Source organism: Desmodus rotundus, chromosome 4 (assembly GCF_022682495.2).
Source record: "Desmodus rotundus isolate HL8 chromosome 4, HLdesRot8A.1, whole genome shotgun sequence".
NCBI classification, from domain to species: Eukaryota; Metazoa; Chordata; class Mammalia; order Chiroptera; family Phyllostomidae; genus Desmodus; species Desmodus rotundus.
This window is the reverse complement of record NC_071390.1, coordinates 67014272-67034431: the sequence shown is the minus strand read 5'-3', so window position 1 is coordinate 67034431 and position 20160 is coordinate 67014272. Positions and strand designations below refer to the sequence as shown.

The following is a 20160-nucleotide window of genomic DNA, read 5'->3' as shown; positions in this document are numbered from 1 at the left end:
GTTATATTTTGTTTCCTTTTTTCTTCTATTTATTAAGTTCCAGTTAAAGGTGAGATCATATGGTATTTGTCCCTCACCGTCTGGCTTATTTCGCTTAACATAATGCTCTCCAGTTCCATCCATGCTGTAGCAAAGGGTATAAGTTCCTTCTTTCCCTGCATATTTTAATAGCACAAAACATTTCATTTGTTGCCTGAGTCCGTCTGAGTTGACATTCTAATACTTGTATCTGATAGAGTTGTGACAAAACTTAATGGACACATAGATACTGAGTAAGAAGTTACAACAGCCTGTTGGCCCCTAGAGAGCTCAGAATAGAGTGTGACAGCACAGTGCACCCCACTACTGAGAGAAAGGCAATTTCTGGGATGGAAGGCATCTAACAATGAGCTTTAACTAGTAAAGATCACAGTGTTATAAAAACAACATAGGCATAAGGAGGCATTTCTATAAATTACAATGAGGACTTGATATAAGAAAGGATGGTCTGTGTACATAACAGGATAGAACCAGAGCATCTGGACCATAGAGAAGGGAACAAATAGAATTTGAAAAGGCAAAGGCGACTCTGAGCATGACCAGAGGACAGGCGGCTGTTTTTGCCATGACTTCTAAAGTGATGAGAAATTTGGGAGATTAAATATTAGAATTGCTCAATTTGCTGGCAATAGAATGATGGGGCATAATGATGCTTGGGTTAACTTCCAGAGCACTGAGTGTTGATCACATTATTTTGTCTTGCTGTGGGCTCCCACCATCTCCAACAACCTCTTAGTTGTGGGTAAAATGCCATATTAGAGAAGTTTTGCCCAATCTATGATTGAGAGCCCTGTGAGCTGAGGCCCCTGAGTCTCATTATCACCACCCTCTTGGGAGGACCTCATCGAATGCACCTGGAAGAAACAGTACTTGAAGAACATGGTAAGCTTGACAAGCCTGATTTCTTTCTAGAATTTGGAATTGACTTCTTTGGAAGTGAAGTGCGCCCTGCATTAGGAAAATGTTGCCCCTTAAAAACATTTGGGTGAGTGCTCCAGTACCCCAAATCTCTGTTATCTCTGGCAGACAATGATTGCCAGAGATAACAGAGATTTGTTATCTCTGGCAGACAATGATTGTTCCTGTGTTCCTTTAAATATGGAAACAATATGTCTGAAATATTTAAACACTTGGAAAGTATCCTTATGGATTAACCTCAGAATACTGACTTTCTTGAGTATACCTCACTCAACAGTGAAACTCTGTGCAACTTTCTCGACTCTCCAAACCCCAGTCAAGCCTGCTAATAAAAATGAGCAAGGCCACCTTCTAGAAAGCTGGATCTCTTCTCTCTTGGCTTGGAGACTCTGCTGAGGTCTGTCCTTCCCACATGCACTTGACACCCCAAAACTGCTCTCCCACCCCTGACATGTCTGATAATCTGCAAACTCATAGCCTGGGGACTGTGTTGCCAGACCGTGTTTCTGCAGTGCAGGCTGAACATCTCATAAACCCCTATTCTCAGGGCATGTGGTGGATGGACTCCTGAAGGAGCTTATATGGAGGGAATCAGACCATGTTACTTGGCTTAAGTTGATCAGAGCCTGTTTTGTTTCCCCTGCCCTTGGGCACCACTGTTTCACCATTCCTTGACCCCTCACCCCACCCCAATACCCCTAATGTCTCCTCACACTCCACTGTTTCTCTCCTAAGGGCAGAACATCCTAGTATTGGCCTCATCACCTTGTTTGTGGTTATTTCTTTACTTTGTCTGCTTATTAAGTTTTAAGAACCCTCAGTGTAGAGTAGTGCCATTATAATCTTTGTCATTCTTAGACCTAGCACAAGCTTTGAAACAGAGAAACTATAAAGTAAATAATATAATTAGCAAGGTTCTAATTCTATGTGTTGTGTTCTATTATTAGCAATCATTTTTTTAAAAAGTTTAACAACAAAGCCAAATAAAAATAACTTCTTAGCCATTCCATTACCACATATGGGACATTTCCTGCCAGCCACCTTCTAAGTGTTTTATAGTTGTTCTTTAACCTTTGCAGGAAGTATCAGCCCATCTTAAAGATCAGGAGCCTGAGGCTCAGACTGCAGGCTTATGTAGAAGCAGACCCAAGATTTAAACAGTGGTCTCACCTGCTTAACAGCCAGTTCTCTTTACCTAGATTGCAGAAATATCATGCCCAGAGAGGTGTTTTAAATATCTAAACCTGCCCTCATCAGTGGCAACATATTGCACTTAAAAAAAAAAAAAAGCAGAATTCCTAATGTGATGACAAGCACTGTCTGCTCCCACCCTGCCTCATCCTCACCCTGCCCAGCTCAGGTCAGCCAGTCACTTCTCTTCTTTCCAGTTAATTGATGACATCCAGCTTTTTCCTGACTCAAGACCTTCATGCATGCCCTCCCCTTAGCCAAAATCACATCTTAAGAAACACTTTAGCCCATATTTCTCCTCCTTCAGATCTCAACTTACAGATTACCTCCTTTGAGAGAGCTTCTGACCTGCCCAAATTAAATTTTTTCCCCTGTTATGATCTCTCATTGTACCTGTACTTTCTGTGTCTATTGTTCATCACAAGTTATAATGATCTATTTATTTCTGCAGTTATTTAATGTATATTTCTCCTTTATAGTAAAGCTATCTGAGAGTGAGGCCCATGTCTGCTGTGTTTACAAATGTGGCCCTAGCTCCTAGCAAAGGGGTCTGGGACACCCTGAGTAGATGAGTGGATAGACACATTGCCTATCTCCTCAGTTGCTGACAGTGTGGATTCAAATCCCCTTTCACAGTTCATGCAAGTTGAACTGACTTGATGATTGAGTTAGGCAGTCTGGAACTTAAACCAAAGGCCCTGCTGATTCTTTATTTCAGACTCAGGGAGGCTTCCAGCCTATTGTATAGAGAAAGGACCTGGTGTTTTGTTTTTTGTTTTTTGTTTTTTTTACCTGTATATGATCTTTGTATAAATATGCGTAGAGCTCTTGTCCTCTTCTTCTGTAGTTTTCAATACATGACACAAAATCCTAGAAAACAGAGGCAAGTCACAGCTTAATGACAGTTGATTTTAAATAAGAACTCCTCTACTCTGACCAATTACCAAAGAAAATAACACAGAATTTGTTAGTTAAATTAATCACAACCTCATGAATAAAGACTTCACCTATGCTGATACACTCACAAACATACATACATGTTTGTGGGTTACTTCCACTTCCAGCTTGTAGCGATAAATCTTCCAACAAAAACTAGAAAACTGGATTTGAATTATCTACTTGAAGACAGTAGAGAGCTACCAAAAGAGCCAAGATTTAAGGAGCCAAGATATTGGAGAGAAAAAAAAAAACCTCTCTGAGATGTTCTCAATGCCTAATATCTCTGCTTTTTTATTTTCTCTTGAGATATTTACATATTTGAAAATACACAAGAGGCTGAGAAGCTAAACAGCAAGTGATGGCTAGGAAGCAGGGAAGCTTAACAGAGCTTTTGGAAGTCTCAGGTGGCCAAAGAGACAAAAATTGCAGTTCAGACTCATCAAGGCACCCAGAACATAATGGAACAGGAATCCAAAATAAGACAATAAAGAAAAATAAGCCCAGCTTTCTACATCGATGTTCCCCTTTAAGGAGTTTCCAATTCATGAGCAGTGTGTGGCTGAGAGGCTAAGAAAATAAGTAAAGCTTCCAGCAGCCTCAGCGGGAATTGGGCTTTCAGGTGGGATCTCTGAAGGGCAGCACCATAAGGATGGGGGCAGACTGGAAACAGACCAGTCCTTACAACGATAAAACCCAACTTCTAAGACCTCAACCTCTGAGTATATTATGGTGATCACCCATACTGCAAATACATTCCAGAAGACAAAGGAAGTTCTCTTTGGATAAAGATTGCATCACCTGAGCTTCTAATAGAGAATTTTCATACAAGAGGTTCAGCAGTCAAGTAGAAATTACTAGATAGGTCCATAAAAATGACCAATAGAAAAACAAACAATAAAATTATGCCCACGTGTGAACAGATATTAGAGTTATCAGACCTCAACCTTAAAATAATGCAAGTAATATGGTGCAAAATGCAATATGAAGACTTTTTCAAGAGACATGCAATCTGTGAAAAATAACCAAATAAAAATTATAAATTTATAAAATGGATTAAATGAAATAAGAAACTCTAGGTGATTTAAGAATACGTGAAATAAGAATAGGGGATGAATAAACTTGAAGAAATATCCTTGCTAAAATAGGATGAGATAAAAGTATGGGGAATATAAAAAAGGTAGAGATAGTTAGATACATGTATAATTTGGAGAAAGCATCTAGCATATGTGGAATGGAGTCTCAAAAGAGTAGGAGAGAAAGACAGGATCAAAAACAATAAAAAACAATATGGAAAGTTAATGAGAATTTTCTGAAATAGGTGAAAGGCCATAGCCACAGATTTGACAAATCCTACAAACCTAAAAGAAGAAAAAGATTTTAAAAACCACACATAAGCCCATCATACTAAAACTACAAAAATGATTTTAAAATATTGAAAAACACAGAGAAAAAAGTCATATAATCTTTTAAAAATGAACAATGAGAATGGTACAATCCAGAAGACAGTGAAACATGTTCATGTCCTGACAGAAAATATCTTAAATTCTTACTTAAGTCAAACTTACTCTTAGTCAAACTTACTCTTAGTCAAACTTAAATTCTCTGTTCATTAAAAATCTTTCAAAACTAAAATATTTCAGTTGAACAATACTGAGAGAATGGATCATCAACAGTACTACAGCAATTGAAACACTAAAGAGGTTTTTAGGTAGAATGAAAATGATTCCATACTGAAGCATGAAATTTTGGAATGAATAAAAAGCTATGGAAATGATAAATATGTTAGCATATATAAGTGAATATTGGTTGTTGGAAAATAATAACAATAAATTCTTATGGAATTTGAAAAAATGAGGAATTAAAATGCTTGAAAAAATAAAAGATGAATGGTATAAATGAAATAAAGTACTCTAACTTTCTTTAAAAATTTGTTTTAGAGAACCAAGATGGCGGTATAGGTAGACACACTGCGCCTCCTTGTACAACCAGAACTGACAGAATATCGAATGGCAAGGAAGTCCGACACCAAAGAGATAAAAAAAATAAACGTTCATCCAGACTAGTAGGAGGGGTGGAGATGGGCAGCCAGGGCGGAGAGGACTCGAGTGGCCCTGTTGGGACCCAGACTGTCAGAGTGTGGGACTAACGGGCAGGCAGTCTGACCACTAGCAGACCCTGCGGCCCTACATTCGCGCACATATAAACCGAGAGGGCCGGACTCTGAGTGGCGGAGAACGGGGCAGGCAGAGCCTCAGGTAGCACCCTGCAGCCCCTCATTTGCGCATAGATAAACCAGGACTAACGGTGGGGAGCGAAGCAGACCATGCAACCCAGGGCTCCAGCATGGCGAAATAAAGCCTCAAACCTCTGAGTGAAAACACCCGTGGGGGTTGGGGCGGCCACAGGAGAAACTCCCAGCCATACAGGAGAGGTCGTTGGAGAGACCCACAGGGGCCTAGGGCATGCACAAGCCCACCCACTTGGGAACCAGCACCAGAGGGGCCCAATTTGATTGTGGGTAGCTGAGGGAGTGACTGCAATCCAGCAGAGAGTGGAACAAGCGCTATTGCTCCCTCTCGGCCCCTCCCCCATGTACAGCATCACAGCGCAGCAACCAGCATTACCCCACCCCAGGGAACACCTAAGGCTCTGCCCCTTTAAGTAACAGAAGCAACCAAGACCAAAATAAATGGCCCAAATGACAAAACACTTCAAAGCTCCAGAAATAATTCAACTAAGCAGCAAACAGATAGCCAACCTATCAGATGAACAGTTCAAAACACTGGTAATCAAGAAGTTTACAGAACTGGTTGAATTTGGTCAAAAACTAGATGAAAAAATGAAGGCTATGCTAAGAGAAACAAAGGAAAATATACAGGGAGCCAATAGTGATGGAAAGGAAACTGAGACTCAAAAATGGTGTGGACCAGAAGGAAGAAAGAAACATCCAACCAGAAAAGAATGAAGAAACAAGAATTCAGAAAAATGAGGAGAGTCTTAGGAACCTCCAGGATATCTTGAAATGTTCCAATGTCCAAATTATAGGGGTGCCAGAAGGAGAAGAGGAAGAACAAAAAATTGAAAACTTATTGGAACAAATAATGAAGGAGAACTTCCCCAGTCTGGCAAAGGAAATAGACTTCCAGGAAGTCCAGGAAGCTCAGAGAGTCCCAAAGAAGCTGGACCCAAGGAGGAACACACCAAGGCACATTATAATTAATTAGCCAAGATGAAACAGAAGGAGAGAATCTAAGGAGCAGCAAGAGAAAAGGACACAGTTACCTCCAAAGGACTTCCCATAAGACTGTCAGCTGATTTCTCCAAAGAGACCTTACAGGCAAGAAGGGACTGGCAAGAAGTATTCCAAGTCATGAAAGGCAAGGACCTACATCCAAGATTGCTCTATCCGGCAAGGCTATCGTTTAGAAAGGAAGGGCAGATAAAGTTCTTCTCAGATAGGTCAAGTTAAAGGAGTTCATCATCACCAAGCCCTTATTATATGAAATGTTAAAGGGAGTTATCTAAGAAAAAGAAGATAAAAAATATGAACAGTAAGAATGACAGCAAACTCACAGTTATTAACAATCACACCTAAAACAAAAACAAAAGAAAACTAAGCAAACAACTAGAACAGCAAGGGAACCACAGAAATGGAGCTCACATGGAGGGTTATCAACAGGAGAGTGGGAGGGGGAGAGGGGGGAAAAGGTACAGAGAATAAGTAGCATAAATGATAGGTGGAAAATAGACAGGGGGAGGGTAAGAATAGTGTAGGAAATGTAGAAGCCAAAGAACTTATAAGTATGACCCATGGACATGAACTATGGGGGGGGGATTTGGGAGGGAGGGAGTGGGCAGGATGGAGTGGAGTGGGGGGGGGGATGGGACAACTGTAATATCATAATCAATAAAAAAAATGCAAGTAAAACCAAAAAATTTGTTTTAAAAAGGGGGGACTTAAAATTTACACTTTACACTAGACTCTAATAAAGCAAGTGTGTATGTTGTAATTTCTATAATAACCACTGAAAACATAATAAAAGAATATGTAACATCTAGCTAATAATAACAAAAGGGAAGTGGAATAATTTAAAACAGTTAATAATATGTTGAAAGAGAAAAAAGGGAACAAACAACAGATATTACAAATGGAAAACAAACATTAAGATGGATTTGAACTAAGTATATTATTAATTACATTAAATGTAAATGGACTATGCTCTAAAGAAAAGATGAACATAGTCACTCTGGATCAAAAGCAAAAACCTCATCAAGGAACAAGTATGAAGGACCCATAGGGTGTGGGGGGAAGACTGAATGTGGGATGTTGGGGTGGATAGGGTGTAGGAGAGTAATGGGAGTAAATAGGGACAACTGTAATTAAACAACAATAAAAAAATCTAAATTTAAACTACAAATACATTCTTTCTTAGAAAAGCAAACACCTAAGTAAATTCTTCATCTAAAAAACACTCGATGAAAATAAGGACATAGAAAGTTGAAAGTACAAGGCTGAAAAAAGATAAACTATATAAACACCAACCAAAAGAAATCTGGTAAAAATATACAAATCTTTTATAAAATAGTCATAATGCAAGAATTGTTACTAGACAAGAAGAAGGATATTTCATAATGATAAAAGGGTAGTACACCAACCAGGGAAGAATAAGTTCTATATGTGAAATATCTAGGAGTTAGCTTCAAAATATATACAATGTAAAATAACAGAACTAAATGGAGAAACAAATTTATAATAAGACAGGGAGATGGCAATTCATTTCTCAGTAACTAAATAGAATAATCTAACAAGAAAGATAGAGATGTAGAATATTTGAAGAACATAATAAGCAAACTTGACCTAATCAATTAAAACAAAATGCAGAAAATCAAAAGTTGCACAATACACAGTGAAATCACTACTAAAACTTACTATATGATGAAACATGAAGCAAGTTTAAGATAATTGCAAATAACTAAAACTGTATTTTTTCTGAACATGGTGGCATGAAGCTATAAGTAAATATCAAAAAGAAAACCCCCAAATATTTAGAAATTAAGCAATAGTAGTCTAAGTAACCGATGGGTCAAAGAAGAAATCAAAATGGAAATTAAAATATATACTTGAAATTTGCTAAGAAGGGAGATCTTAAGTGGTGCCCTTACAAAAAAAAAAAAAAAAAAAGGTAACTGTGAAGTAATGGATATGTTCATTACCTGGACTGTGATGATTATTTCACAATATATATGTGCATCAAAAGATCAAGCTGTGTCTTATATAAATGGTACATCTGTGGTTTTTAATCTGTGCTAGACCTCAAAACTGTGATCTCCTCATGCAAAACTGTTATTGCATGCAACCTTGAACTCCACCTCTGCAGGGGTTCCTCTGTGATTAAATAGGTTACAATTATATGCAAAATTCAGAGCAACTGAGTACTTATCTATAAAGATTACCTTTGGCTGGAGGTGAGCTGCACTGAAACTTGACAACAACATGTCTCTGGAAGAGACACAAAAGGACAGGAATTCATCTGTAATTTACTGTTGGTCAGTCTAGCAGTAAAAAGACATTGGTCAGTTTCTCTGACCCTGATGAATTTATAAACTGAGATAGTTGTTGTTTATGCTTGCAGATGTTAACTGAAAAAGTTATATATGCATAAATCTTTTTTCCCTGGATTTGGCAGATACATATAATTATATTAAAATGGTTCTGGCACAAAAAGATATCAAGCTGTGTATCTTAAATATAGACAATTTTACCTTTAAAAAATTAAAGTTTTTGTAATTAAAAAAATTTAAATGAAGTAACTTTAAAATGTTTGTGTCATAGAGCCTCTAATGAAAAAGAAAAAGTCCTCAAATCAAGAATCTAAACTCCCACTCAAGAAATTAGAAAAAAAGAGAAAAATAAACCCGAGGCAAGTGAAAGAAAGGAAATTACAAAGAGAAGAAATCAATGAAATTTAAAACAGATGAACATGGAGTAAATCATTGAAACAAGCTGATTCTTTGAAAAGATTGATAAAATTTACAAACCTGTAGTAACATTGACAAAGATAAAAAGAGAGAAGACACAAATTCCCAACATCAAAAATGAAATAGAGGTTCTCACTACAGACTCTGAGGACATCAAAAAGATAACAGGGGAATTGTACAAACAACTATACATGTATAAATGTGACAACTTACTTAGATAAAAATGGACAAATTGTTAACAAAACACAAATTACCTCAACTTACCCAATATAAAATAGATCATTGGAATAGCCCAATCACTGTTAAGGACATTGAATTAATAATTTACTTATTTTTATTTTTTAATTACAGGGGACTAAATGGTAATGGAAAAAATACAATTAAAAAATAAAGAAAATGCATGGTCTAAAAAAAGTAAAAATAAAAATTCAGTTTTAATTTCTAATATGGTAAAACCAAGAGATACAGTCTACCTAGACAACAGCTCTTCTGAGTCCTCAGTAATTTTTAAGAGGGTAATGGGTTCCTGAGATCGAAAACGTTTGACAATTTTATGAAAATGTTGCTCTACCACTAGGACATAAATGAACTTTATGCAATTACATGGATAAATTTTGCATACATAGTTTGGAATGAAATAATCAAGACAGAAAAGTATGTACTATGTTATTTCATTTATATAAAAGTAAAAATGTGGAAAACTAATGTATGAGATTAAATGCCAGGGGCATGGCTACTTTGGGAGAAGAAGGAGCCAGTGACCAGAATAACAGCAGAGAATGGGAGCTGCTTCTGGGGTGCTATTAATGTTGTAATTTTTTATCTGGGTAGTGGTCACATGCTTATGCAGTTAAAATTCTTAAGTCCGTATATTTGTTATTTGAACACTTTTCTATGTATGTTATACTTCAACAAAATGAGAAATCAGCAAAAAGTATCAGCAAAAGCTCAAAAATGTGAGTCTACTACTCTTTTGGAATAGTGGAAATAGGGTGATTTCGATTTCTTTTTCTTTTCTACCCTTTTTGTTGTTGTTGTTGTTTGCAAAATTTTCTTTAATATTTCCATCACATGTTTATATGCATTTTAAGTAAAGTAATCATGAGCATCACAAGTGACATGAAATGTTAACAAAATTGGCTAATTTTACATCTAAGGCAAAAACCAAGACTTCTTTCTAATATGATGCTTTGGAGACATGCAACAGGGGAACAGAACTCTTGCGGAGAACTTGGACCCAAAGCAGTTCCCATGAAATAGCAAATGTGTCATCTTGCCAGAGAAAGATAACCCCAGGTTGTGAAGTAAAACCAGGGTAGGGAGTTCCAGATGGGCAGACCTCAGCAAGATATAGGAAAAGATATTCAGACTTCCATTTCTCCTGAGTGTTGTTGAATGACAGTGTGGTAGGTAGAAAGAGTAGAACTTCAGACACCTTGGTTCCTTGCCCTTAATGGCCACATTTTATGGATAAATAACTAATATTTCTGAAATTTGATTTATTATCTATAACATGAGGTTAACAGCACCTCCTTTGTTTACTCTGAAGAGATGTTATTAAGATAGGATGAGATATCAGAATACTTCATAAGCTGAAAAAGTTCACCCACTTTTCAACCACTTTTGGTGTAATTCCTGGATAAGAACAGTTGAAAACAATTGGCCTTGATAGTTGCTTCAAAACTAATGGGGAAAGAAAATACTGTATGAGTGCTTACTTTTCAAATAAATACTCTGTCTATAATAGCTACAGCCCAGGGTTGTTGATACTCTTGCTCAGATACTCCATTTTTAGCTTCACATTTACTCTCTGTTGTTAGTTCAGCAAACATTCACTGTCCACCTATTATTTTTTAGCACTGGTGTACAAAGATGAACTCATGTCTGATTTTATGAAGCCCAATGGAAGATACTTACGGTTAAGAGCTGACATGGCCAATGCTAAAACAGAGCTATGCACAGAGTAACAACAGGACCCAGCACAGGGTGACACAGGATGCACCACATGGAAGAGGGGACCTTGATGTGGATCATGTCCTGAGAAGTCTCCCTGAACAAGATGTTGCTTTAGCTGATTCTTTTTTTTTTATGCCTAAATGACATTTTATTTTATTTATTTTAAAAATTTATTTATTTATTTTTATTCAGTTACAATTGTCTGCATTTTCTCCCCTTCCCTCCACCCCACCCCAGCCAGTCCCACCTCCCTCCCCCACCTCTACCCTCCCCCTTGATTTTGTCCTTGTGTCCTTTATAGTAGGGGTCTATAGGAGCTACTATAGCTGATTCTTAAATGAGAGGTTTTAAATGGAAGCCTGACATGGTCCCATTAGCATTGTTGACAACTCTGGTAGCAATTTGAAGGATGGAATTAATAAAGCAAGACTGGAAGTAGACACTATAAAGACAGTCAAATAAGAGTTCACCATGAATGAGGGAATTAGAAGAGTCAAATTCAAGAACTATGTGAAAAGTAAAATTGGTAGGAAATGCTGACTGTATGAGATGGTAAGAATTACTCCAAAATTTCACATTTGCCTGATGGAGTAAATTAAATTAGATAAACTGGAAAAAAAGGACAGATCACAAAAACAGGAGAAAAAACAAGTTTAAGTGATATGAAGACCTATTGAATTTGAAGTGTCAATAAAACTGAGGTGGAAGGTCCAAGACCAATATAAAGCTGTGAGTCATGAGCAATCAGGTGATAGGATGAACCCTGAGGAATGCTAAGCTCTCCCATGAACAGTAAGTACCAAGAGGAGATTGAGACAAGGTCGGAAACCTGGAGAACACAGAGAAATTTAGTCCAGGAGAAGAAAGGTTACAGAAATTTAAGGAAAATCGGAAAAAGAAGTGTCATGGAAACCAAGGGCCATTTTAACCACAGCCAAATGCATCAGAAAAATCCTGTAAGATGAGACCTTAACATGATCATTGGATTTGTCTGATGAAATTAGTCCTTGGTAATTTCTGTAAGACTTATTTCACAGGAACAATTAAGCAGCAATTATGCCATCTAGAAATTTGGAGGTAAGGAAATGGAGACAGTGAATATAGACAATTTATTCAATTAACTTGACTCTGAAGAAGAGAAAAAAACAATGGGGGCAGGGCCATATACTATAAGAGGAAGGATATGACTCAGGTGTATGGGTAGGCTGAGGGCAGCGTGGCAGTAGATATAAAAAGGTTGAAAGCAAAGGAAAAAGAAACATTACTGCTGGGGCAGGTTCTATGGGGTAAGAGAAATAAGAATGGGATCAGCAGCCTATGAGTAATGGGGAAGGTAGAGGCTCCTCATTCTCTGAGGGTCAAGGGGAGAACTTGAGGATAGTGAAGAGGTGAAACACTGGGAAGTGAGATGGTTCACACTTGCTTCCTCTGAGAGCAGAGCAGGGGTATGAAACAGAATGATGAAGGTTTGAATAGGGGATTAGGAAAATGAGAGAAGGAACTAACCAAGGGTGCATTGATGGATTATCCAAGGGTGCTGACCATCCAAATAGTTGTTATCCTTTGGTCTATTCCCTCAATATTACATCCAATTAACTAATAATGAACAAAGCACTTTAGAGCTGAGAAAAGATTTTCCATGTGCACAATCACACTTAATATTTAGCCTGCTGACAAATCTCTATTGCTTTTCCCCATTTTACAGAAAAGGAAACCAAGGACAAGGGAGGATAAGTGACTCCAAGAATACAGGAAGCGATAGTGCCAGGAAGTGAGTCTCGGACTCTGTGATCACGTGCATCTCTCCTCCGTGCATTTCCACCTTGTATATATCAGTGCAAAGCAAACACTACTCTCCTATTGGCCTTTGAGACCTTTCATGCCCTGGCAACTTGTCATTCTCAGGATGTAGAAACAGGAGGAGGGCAACCTTGGGTCAGCCCAAGGGCAGAGGCCCATCTGCCTGGGCATCAGCAAATGTGGCATATCTATCAGGGACAAATTCAGAGCAGAGCTCTGCATGGCTTATTGGAGCTAAATAGAATTTGTTTAGCAACTGCCTGTGCATTAAAGAGTTTGAGAACCTCTGAAGTAGAACAAAGGGTCTATGAAGGCCATTTGGAGATTTGAGAGGAAAAGCAGATCTGGATTAAAGGGCCTCTGCTCTGCTCTCTCCCAGTGCCTCCTTAAAGAAGGGTTTGGTAGAGGGTACAGATCAGATCTGGGAATGAGGAATGGGCAAATCCCATCCAGAGGGTCACTGTTAAGTGAGCTGACCCCAACTTGGTGGTGTCCACCTTTGCCAGGGGCACCCCTAGAGCAGACCAGCTGCTGGTGACCCTCCTGTCCAAGCTGTCCCATAGGAAACATCTGCTGTCTACTGATGACAGTCATTAGACTTATTTGTTTAAAGCATCATTAGTCTTGTGTTCACAGTTGTGTAGCCTTGCAGAAATGAGAAAGGCCAACATCTGAAGGCAGCCCCTCAGATTGGTGCTCAGACACTTGGCACCAAGATTACAGTTATAAACCTCTCTGGTCAAATACCATACACAACAGGTCTGGGACTAAACTCAGTAGTGAGAAATGCCAAGTCTTTGTGTGCACTTTATCTACCACATGCTGACACCTCTACATCTCATTTTGATCTTTCAACTCACCATTTCACTGCTAGTAATTTATTCCAAGGAAACCATAAAATATATGCACAGAAATTCCCTGGACAACATTGGTCACCATTCTATTTATAGTAGCACAAAATGAAACAATGTAAATATGAGCACATACTTATCTTAAAGTATTATGCAGCCACCACAAGTCATCACAAAGGGCCACCACTAGCCCATAAAGCACTTCTGCATACCTTTGGGCAGACACAGTACTGGGCCTGAATGGATTACTTGAATAGTGGAACAAAGGCTGGATTTAAGCTTCCTTTTGTCCTTTTGTCCAGATGTCCTTGCACACAACCTACACAACAGTTTGCTGAAGTCTTCGTGTCCAAAAAAAATTTAAGGATATGAGACCAAGTTTTTGATGTATCAAGATTTTTTAAATGAAGTTAGAAAACAGTATACTAACAATAACAATAATTATATCTGTATAGATTTACTGAAAAACTGAAAGAAAATACCATGTGCTAGTATTAATGCTGTTTGCCAAATATTTCTAGTTCTCTCCTCCTGTAGGAACATAGCATTGGTCACCTTCCTGCCACCACTGAGTGAGGTGAAGCCAGGGAGAAGTGTGCAGAAGCTTAAAGGGATCATGAGCAATTTGCTAAGCTCTTTTTCAACTGTCCCCGCTGTACTTGAAGTTCTAGACAAGGCTGCTTCTTGACCCAGTGTTGCTGAGGGAGGAAAAGACACCAGCAGATTCCCTGCCAACTCACAATGCACTTGTAGCACAAAGAAATAAATCTTTGCTAATTTTAGGTCAATTGGATTTGGGAGTATCTGTTACTGCAACATAACCTAACCTTTCCTGAATGATACATAAAAAAATGTTAGGAAGGGTTGTAGTACAATTGCATTAAACCACATAAAATTCATGTAGAATTATATTTGTGATTAGTACAAAAATGATCAAGAGCAGTATAATGAAAACAAGTTCAAGATCAATTAAATACTAGAGCAATATCCTGGAACAATTTGAGCAACAACAACAACAACAACAAAATAACAGGCTTATTGGCTCTGGCTGGTGTGGCTCAGTGGATTAAGTGCTTGAGAACCAAAGAGTCACTGGTTGGATTCTCAGTTGGGGAACATGCCTGGGTTGTGGGCCAGGTCCCCAGTAGGGGATGTTTCTCTCCCTACATTGATGTTTCTCTCCCTTTTTTTCTCCCTCCCTTCCACTCTATATAAAAGTAAATAAATAAAATCTTTAAAAAAAATAACACGCTTGAACAGACCAATAACAGCTGACAAAAATCAAAGCCTTAATCAAAAAACTCCCAGCACACAAAAGCCCTGGGCCAGACTGTTTCACAGGAGAATTTTACAAAATATTTAAGGAAGAGTTAACCCCTATCCCTCACAGATTACTCAAAAAAATCCGAGAAGACGGAAGACTCCCAAACTCTTTCTATAAAATCAACATCATCCTAATCCCCAAAGCAGATAAAGACACAACAAAGAAAGAAAACTACAGGCAAATCACTGATGAATATACACACTGAAATCCTCAACAAGATATTGGCAAACCACATCCAGCATTACATTAAAAAAATCATACACCATGATCAAGTGGCATTCATCCCAGGGATGCAAGGATGGTACAAAATTCACAAATCAATAAATGTAATACATCACATAAACAAAAGCAAAAACAAAAACCACATGATTATATCAATAGATGTGGAAAAAGCATTTGATAAGGTATAGCACACATTTATGATAAAAAAGAAAACAACTCAGCAAAGTGGGAATAGAGGGAGAATTCCTCAACACAAAAAAAGGGCATATACAAGAGACCTACAGCCAATATTATACTCAATGGGCAAAAACTAAAAGCTTTCCCACTAAGATCAGGAACAAGACAAGGATGTCTGCTTTCACCACTTCTATTAGACATTGTATTGGAAGTCCTAGCCATAGCAATCAGACAAGAAAAAGAAATAAAGGTATCCAAATTGGAAAGGAGGAGGCAAAACTGTCATTGTGTGCCGATGACATGTAAGTGTACATAGAAAATCCTATAGACTCCACCAAAAAACTACTTGAATTAAAAAGTGAATTTGGTAAAACAGAGGATACAAAGTCAATATTAAAAAATCAAATGCATTTTTCTATACCAACAGTGAAATATCAGAAACAGAAATCAGGAAAAAAAACCCATTTGCTACAGAAACAAGAAAAGTAAAGTACCTAGGAATAAACCTAACCAAGGAGGTAATAGACCTGTACTCACAAAACTTCACAACCCTGAAGAAAAAAATTAAGGAAGACGCAAACAAATGGAAGTATGTACCATGCTCATGGATTGGAAGAATTAACATCAACAAAATGGCCATACTACCCAAAGCGATTTATAGATTCAATGCAATTCCTATTGATGTACCAATAACATATTTCACAGATATAGAACAAACATTCCAGAAATGTATATGGAACCATAAACGACCCCAAATAGCTGCAGCAATTTTGAGGAAGAAGAACAAAGCAGGAGGGATCACAATACCAGATATCAAACTGTATTAGAAGGCCACTGTAATCAAAACAGCCTGGTAGTGGCATAAAAACAGGCACATAGACCAATGGAACAGAACAGAGAGCCCAGAAATAAACTCAAGTCTTTACGGTCAATTAATATTTGACAAAGGGAGCAGAAGCATAAAATAGAGTAAAAATAGCATCTTCAACAAATGGTGTTGGGAGATCTGGACAGCTACATGCAAAAAAATCAAACTTGATCAGCAACTTACACCATACATGAAAATAAATTTAAGGTGGGTAAAACACTTAAATATAAGCCATGACACCATAAAAGTCCTAGAGGAGAACATAGGCAGGAAAATATCATATATTCCATGCAGCAATATTTTCACTGATATATCCCCTAGAGCAAGGGACATAAATAAAAGAATAAACAAATGGGATCTAATCAAAATAAAAAGCATCTAAAGCATCTGCATGACTAAAGAAAACAGCATTAAAATGAAAAGAGAACCAACAGTATGGGAAAACATATTTGCCAATGATACCTCAGACAAGGGTCTGATCTCCAAAATATATAAAAAACTCACACGACTTGACTCTAGGAAGAAAACCCAATTAAAAAATGGGCAAAGGATTTGAACTTCTCCAAGGAGGACATACAAAAGGCTCAGAGACATATGAAAAGATGCTCAGCATCACTAGCCATCAGAGAGATGCAAATTAAAACCACAATGAGATACCACTTCACATCAGTGAGAATGGCTATCAGAAACAAATCAATAAACAACAATTGTTGCAGAGGATGTGGAGAAAAGGGAACCCTAGTGCACTGTTGGTGGGAATGTAGACTGGTGCGGCCACTGTGGAAAACAGTATGGAATTTCCTCATAAAACTAAAAATGAAACTGCCTTTGACCCAGCAATGCCACTGCTAGGATTATATCCTAAGAACCCTGAAACACCAATCCAAAAGAACCTATGCACCCCAATGTTCATAGCAGCACAATGTATAATAGCCAAGTGCTAGAAGCAACCTAAGTGCCCATAAGTGAATGAATGGATGAAAAAACTATGGTACATTTACATGATGGAATACTACACAGCAGAAAGGAAGGAGCTCCTACCCTTTGCAACAGCATGAATGGAACTGGAGAGCATTATAAAATGAAATAAGCCAGGTCCTAAAAGACAAATACCATATGATCTCACCTTTAAGTGGAAACTAATCAACAAAACTAACAAGCAAACAAAATATAACCAGAGAAATTGAAATTAGGAACAAACTGACAGTAACCAGAGGGGAGGTGGGACAAAGGGGTGGGGGGAAGGGGGAAGGGTTTTCAGGAACATCTGTAAAGGACACTTGGACAAAACCTAAGGGGTATAGGATCAGGGGTGGGAAGTGGGGATGCCTCGGGGGATTGGTGGGGAGAAATGGAAACAACTGTACTTGAATACAATAAAATAAAAGTTAAAAAAATAACAGGCTTAATGTATTATAGCCCAAATTAAACATACAGACTTGTTCCTACCGGTATAAGTAACACTGAATAAATAAATTGGTAGGGGGAAAAGAGACAAACTTTCCTTACAGAAGAAGTTAAAATAATGTACGTACATATGTCTCCTACCAGGAGGCAGAACTTACTCGCTTACCATACTTAAGGGTGGGCTGGACTTAATGACTTGCTTCCAAAGAATCACATATGGAAAGGGAAAAATAATAACTATGTAATGGAAAAATCTGCCAGACACCACGTGAACATATGAGGAAGGCTGATATCACTAGTGATGATGTCACATGGGTGCTGTATAGCCCCGAGCTGATATGATGTGACAAGAAGGGCACTTCTCCTCTTGGTCTTTGTTCTGCAAATCTCTAACCCCAGGCTAATTATGAGATAAATATTAAAGAAACCCAAATCGAGGCATATTCTATAAAATATATGACAACTACTTTTCAAAACTGTCAAGGTCATGACCAGAAGATAACTCTGCCCTGGCTGGGTGGCTCAGTTGGTTGGAGTATCATCCCATAAGCCAAAACATTGCAGGTTCAATCCCAGGTCAGGGTATACATCTAGGTTGTGAATTCAATTCCTGGTCAGGGAGCATATGGGAGGTAACTGACTTACATTCCTCTCTCACCTCAATGTTTCTCTCCCTCTCTCTCTAAAACTCAATAAACATATACTGGGTAAGGATTTAAAAAAAAAATTTTAAAGGTAAGTCTGAGAAATTGTCACAGAGTAAAAGAGGTTAAGGAGATCTGATAACTAAAATGTAATGTGGTGCCTTGGACTGGATCCTGGGTTAGTAAGAAAACTGGTGAAAAAAGCAAACAAAATATAACCAGAGACATTGAAGTTAAGAACAATGTAACAATCGCCAGGGCGGGGGTGGGGGGTGGGGGCGGGGACAGTGGGTAGAGGGGATTACAGGAACTACTATAAAGGGCACATGGACAAAACCAAGGGGGAGGGTGGAGAGGGGGGAGGGAGGTGGGTTCACCTGGGGTGGGGTGGAGGGATGGGGAGAAAAGGCATACAACTCTAATTGAATAACAATAAAAAAAAAAAAAGAAAATAAAGTCTGGAGTTTAGTTCCTAGTAATATATCAGTCACTATCAGTTTCTTAGCTTTGACAAATGAAAATGGTAATGTAAGATGTCAATCACATGGGAAATTGGGAGAGGAGTATATGGCAGTAGTGAATATATGAATTCTGTCCACAAAAAGTCCAGCCATTGTTAATATAATGAGAATGGTTTGTGCAAGAATGATGTAACCTGCCAGCCAAAGAGGATGGACTGGAATGTGCATGTGTGAACAATGATGATTTCACTGTACTAGTCAGTGGGAGTGGTAGATGCTATTGAGTGAGCATGTGTACTGTGTGGCTGTTGCATTCAAAATGACTGATCAAGTAGAGCAATGAATCTTCACCACATTTTGCATTAAGCTTGAGTGTTCCTCCATGGAAACTATTTGGATGATTCGGAAGGCCACAGCTATGGGCAACAGGTGATTGTCAGCTTCATCATGAAAACACACCCGCTCATGCTTCATGTATGTCTAGCGCAGAGTTTTTTGACAAAGCATCAAATCATCCAGGCAACTCAGTCCCCCTACAGCCAAATTTGGTGCCCTATAACTCCTGGCTTTTCCCAAAACTAAAATCACCTTTGAAAGGGAAGAGATTTCAGACTTTAAATGAGACACAAGAAAATATGATGGGGGCAGCTGATGGCGACTGGGAAAACTGTGTGAGGTCCCAGTGCCTACTTTGAAAATGACTGAGTTGTCATTGTCTTATGTACAATGTTTCTTACATCTTGTATCTTCTTCAATAAACATCTCTATTTTTCATTATTACATGGCTTGATACTTTCTGGACATGCCTTGTAAATATGAAAAATATATAAAAGGTATTCCAAAATAAAAAGTATATTGAAAAATACAACAGAATTCTCACAACTCTCCACCTAAGCCCCATCACAAAATGGAAATGGAAGATGAGTCATTGGTCTCAGTTGGACATAGTCCCATATTTCTCTTGGGTGTATACAATTCATTGTATAGAGCAAAATTCTCATGTTTAAAGACCAATAATTTTTGGTAAATCTTGTTCCAAATTGCACAAGCCAACCACTACATCAGACACTTAACAAAGAAATAGTAATTGACCTCCAAATGGTGGAAAAGCTTCTTGGTGGGTGTACGGGAGGTTGGTACAGAGTTCAAAAATCACAAATGGAATCATTATTAATGAATAATTCAAGGGAATTTTAAGAGCATTGTTGACAACTTGATTTCCATTTTATGAATATATTTTAAAACGCAACACCATATAACATGACTTCCCTATGGATAGTCTTTCCATAATTATTTAAAGTTTCTAAATATTCTTTAATAATTCCATAAAAAACAATAACTATGCTGTATGATTTTAGTGACAATCTACATTTCTTTAACATCT

At 38.0% G+C, this 20160-nt stretch overlaps 1 protein-coding gene across 3 annotated transcripts in view; it reads right to left on the bottom strand.

Moving 5' to 3' along the window:
* Positions 1-20160, bottom strand: part of WDFY4 (WDFY family member 4) — a 353171-nt gene that overhangs the window by 124249 nt on the left and 208762 nt on the right. For all 3 annotated transcript variants that reach the window (XR_008426691.2, XM_045196058.2, XM_053922799.1), the window contains exon 40: positions 2941-3018. Coding sequence is in view for 2 of the 3 variants with exons in the window: in XM_045196058.2 (XP_045051993.2) it covers positions 2941-3018 (78 nt within the window). In the remaining variant the exon portion in view is untranslated. The remainder of the gene's footprint in view (positions 1-2940; positions 3019-20160) is intronic.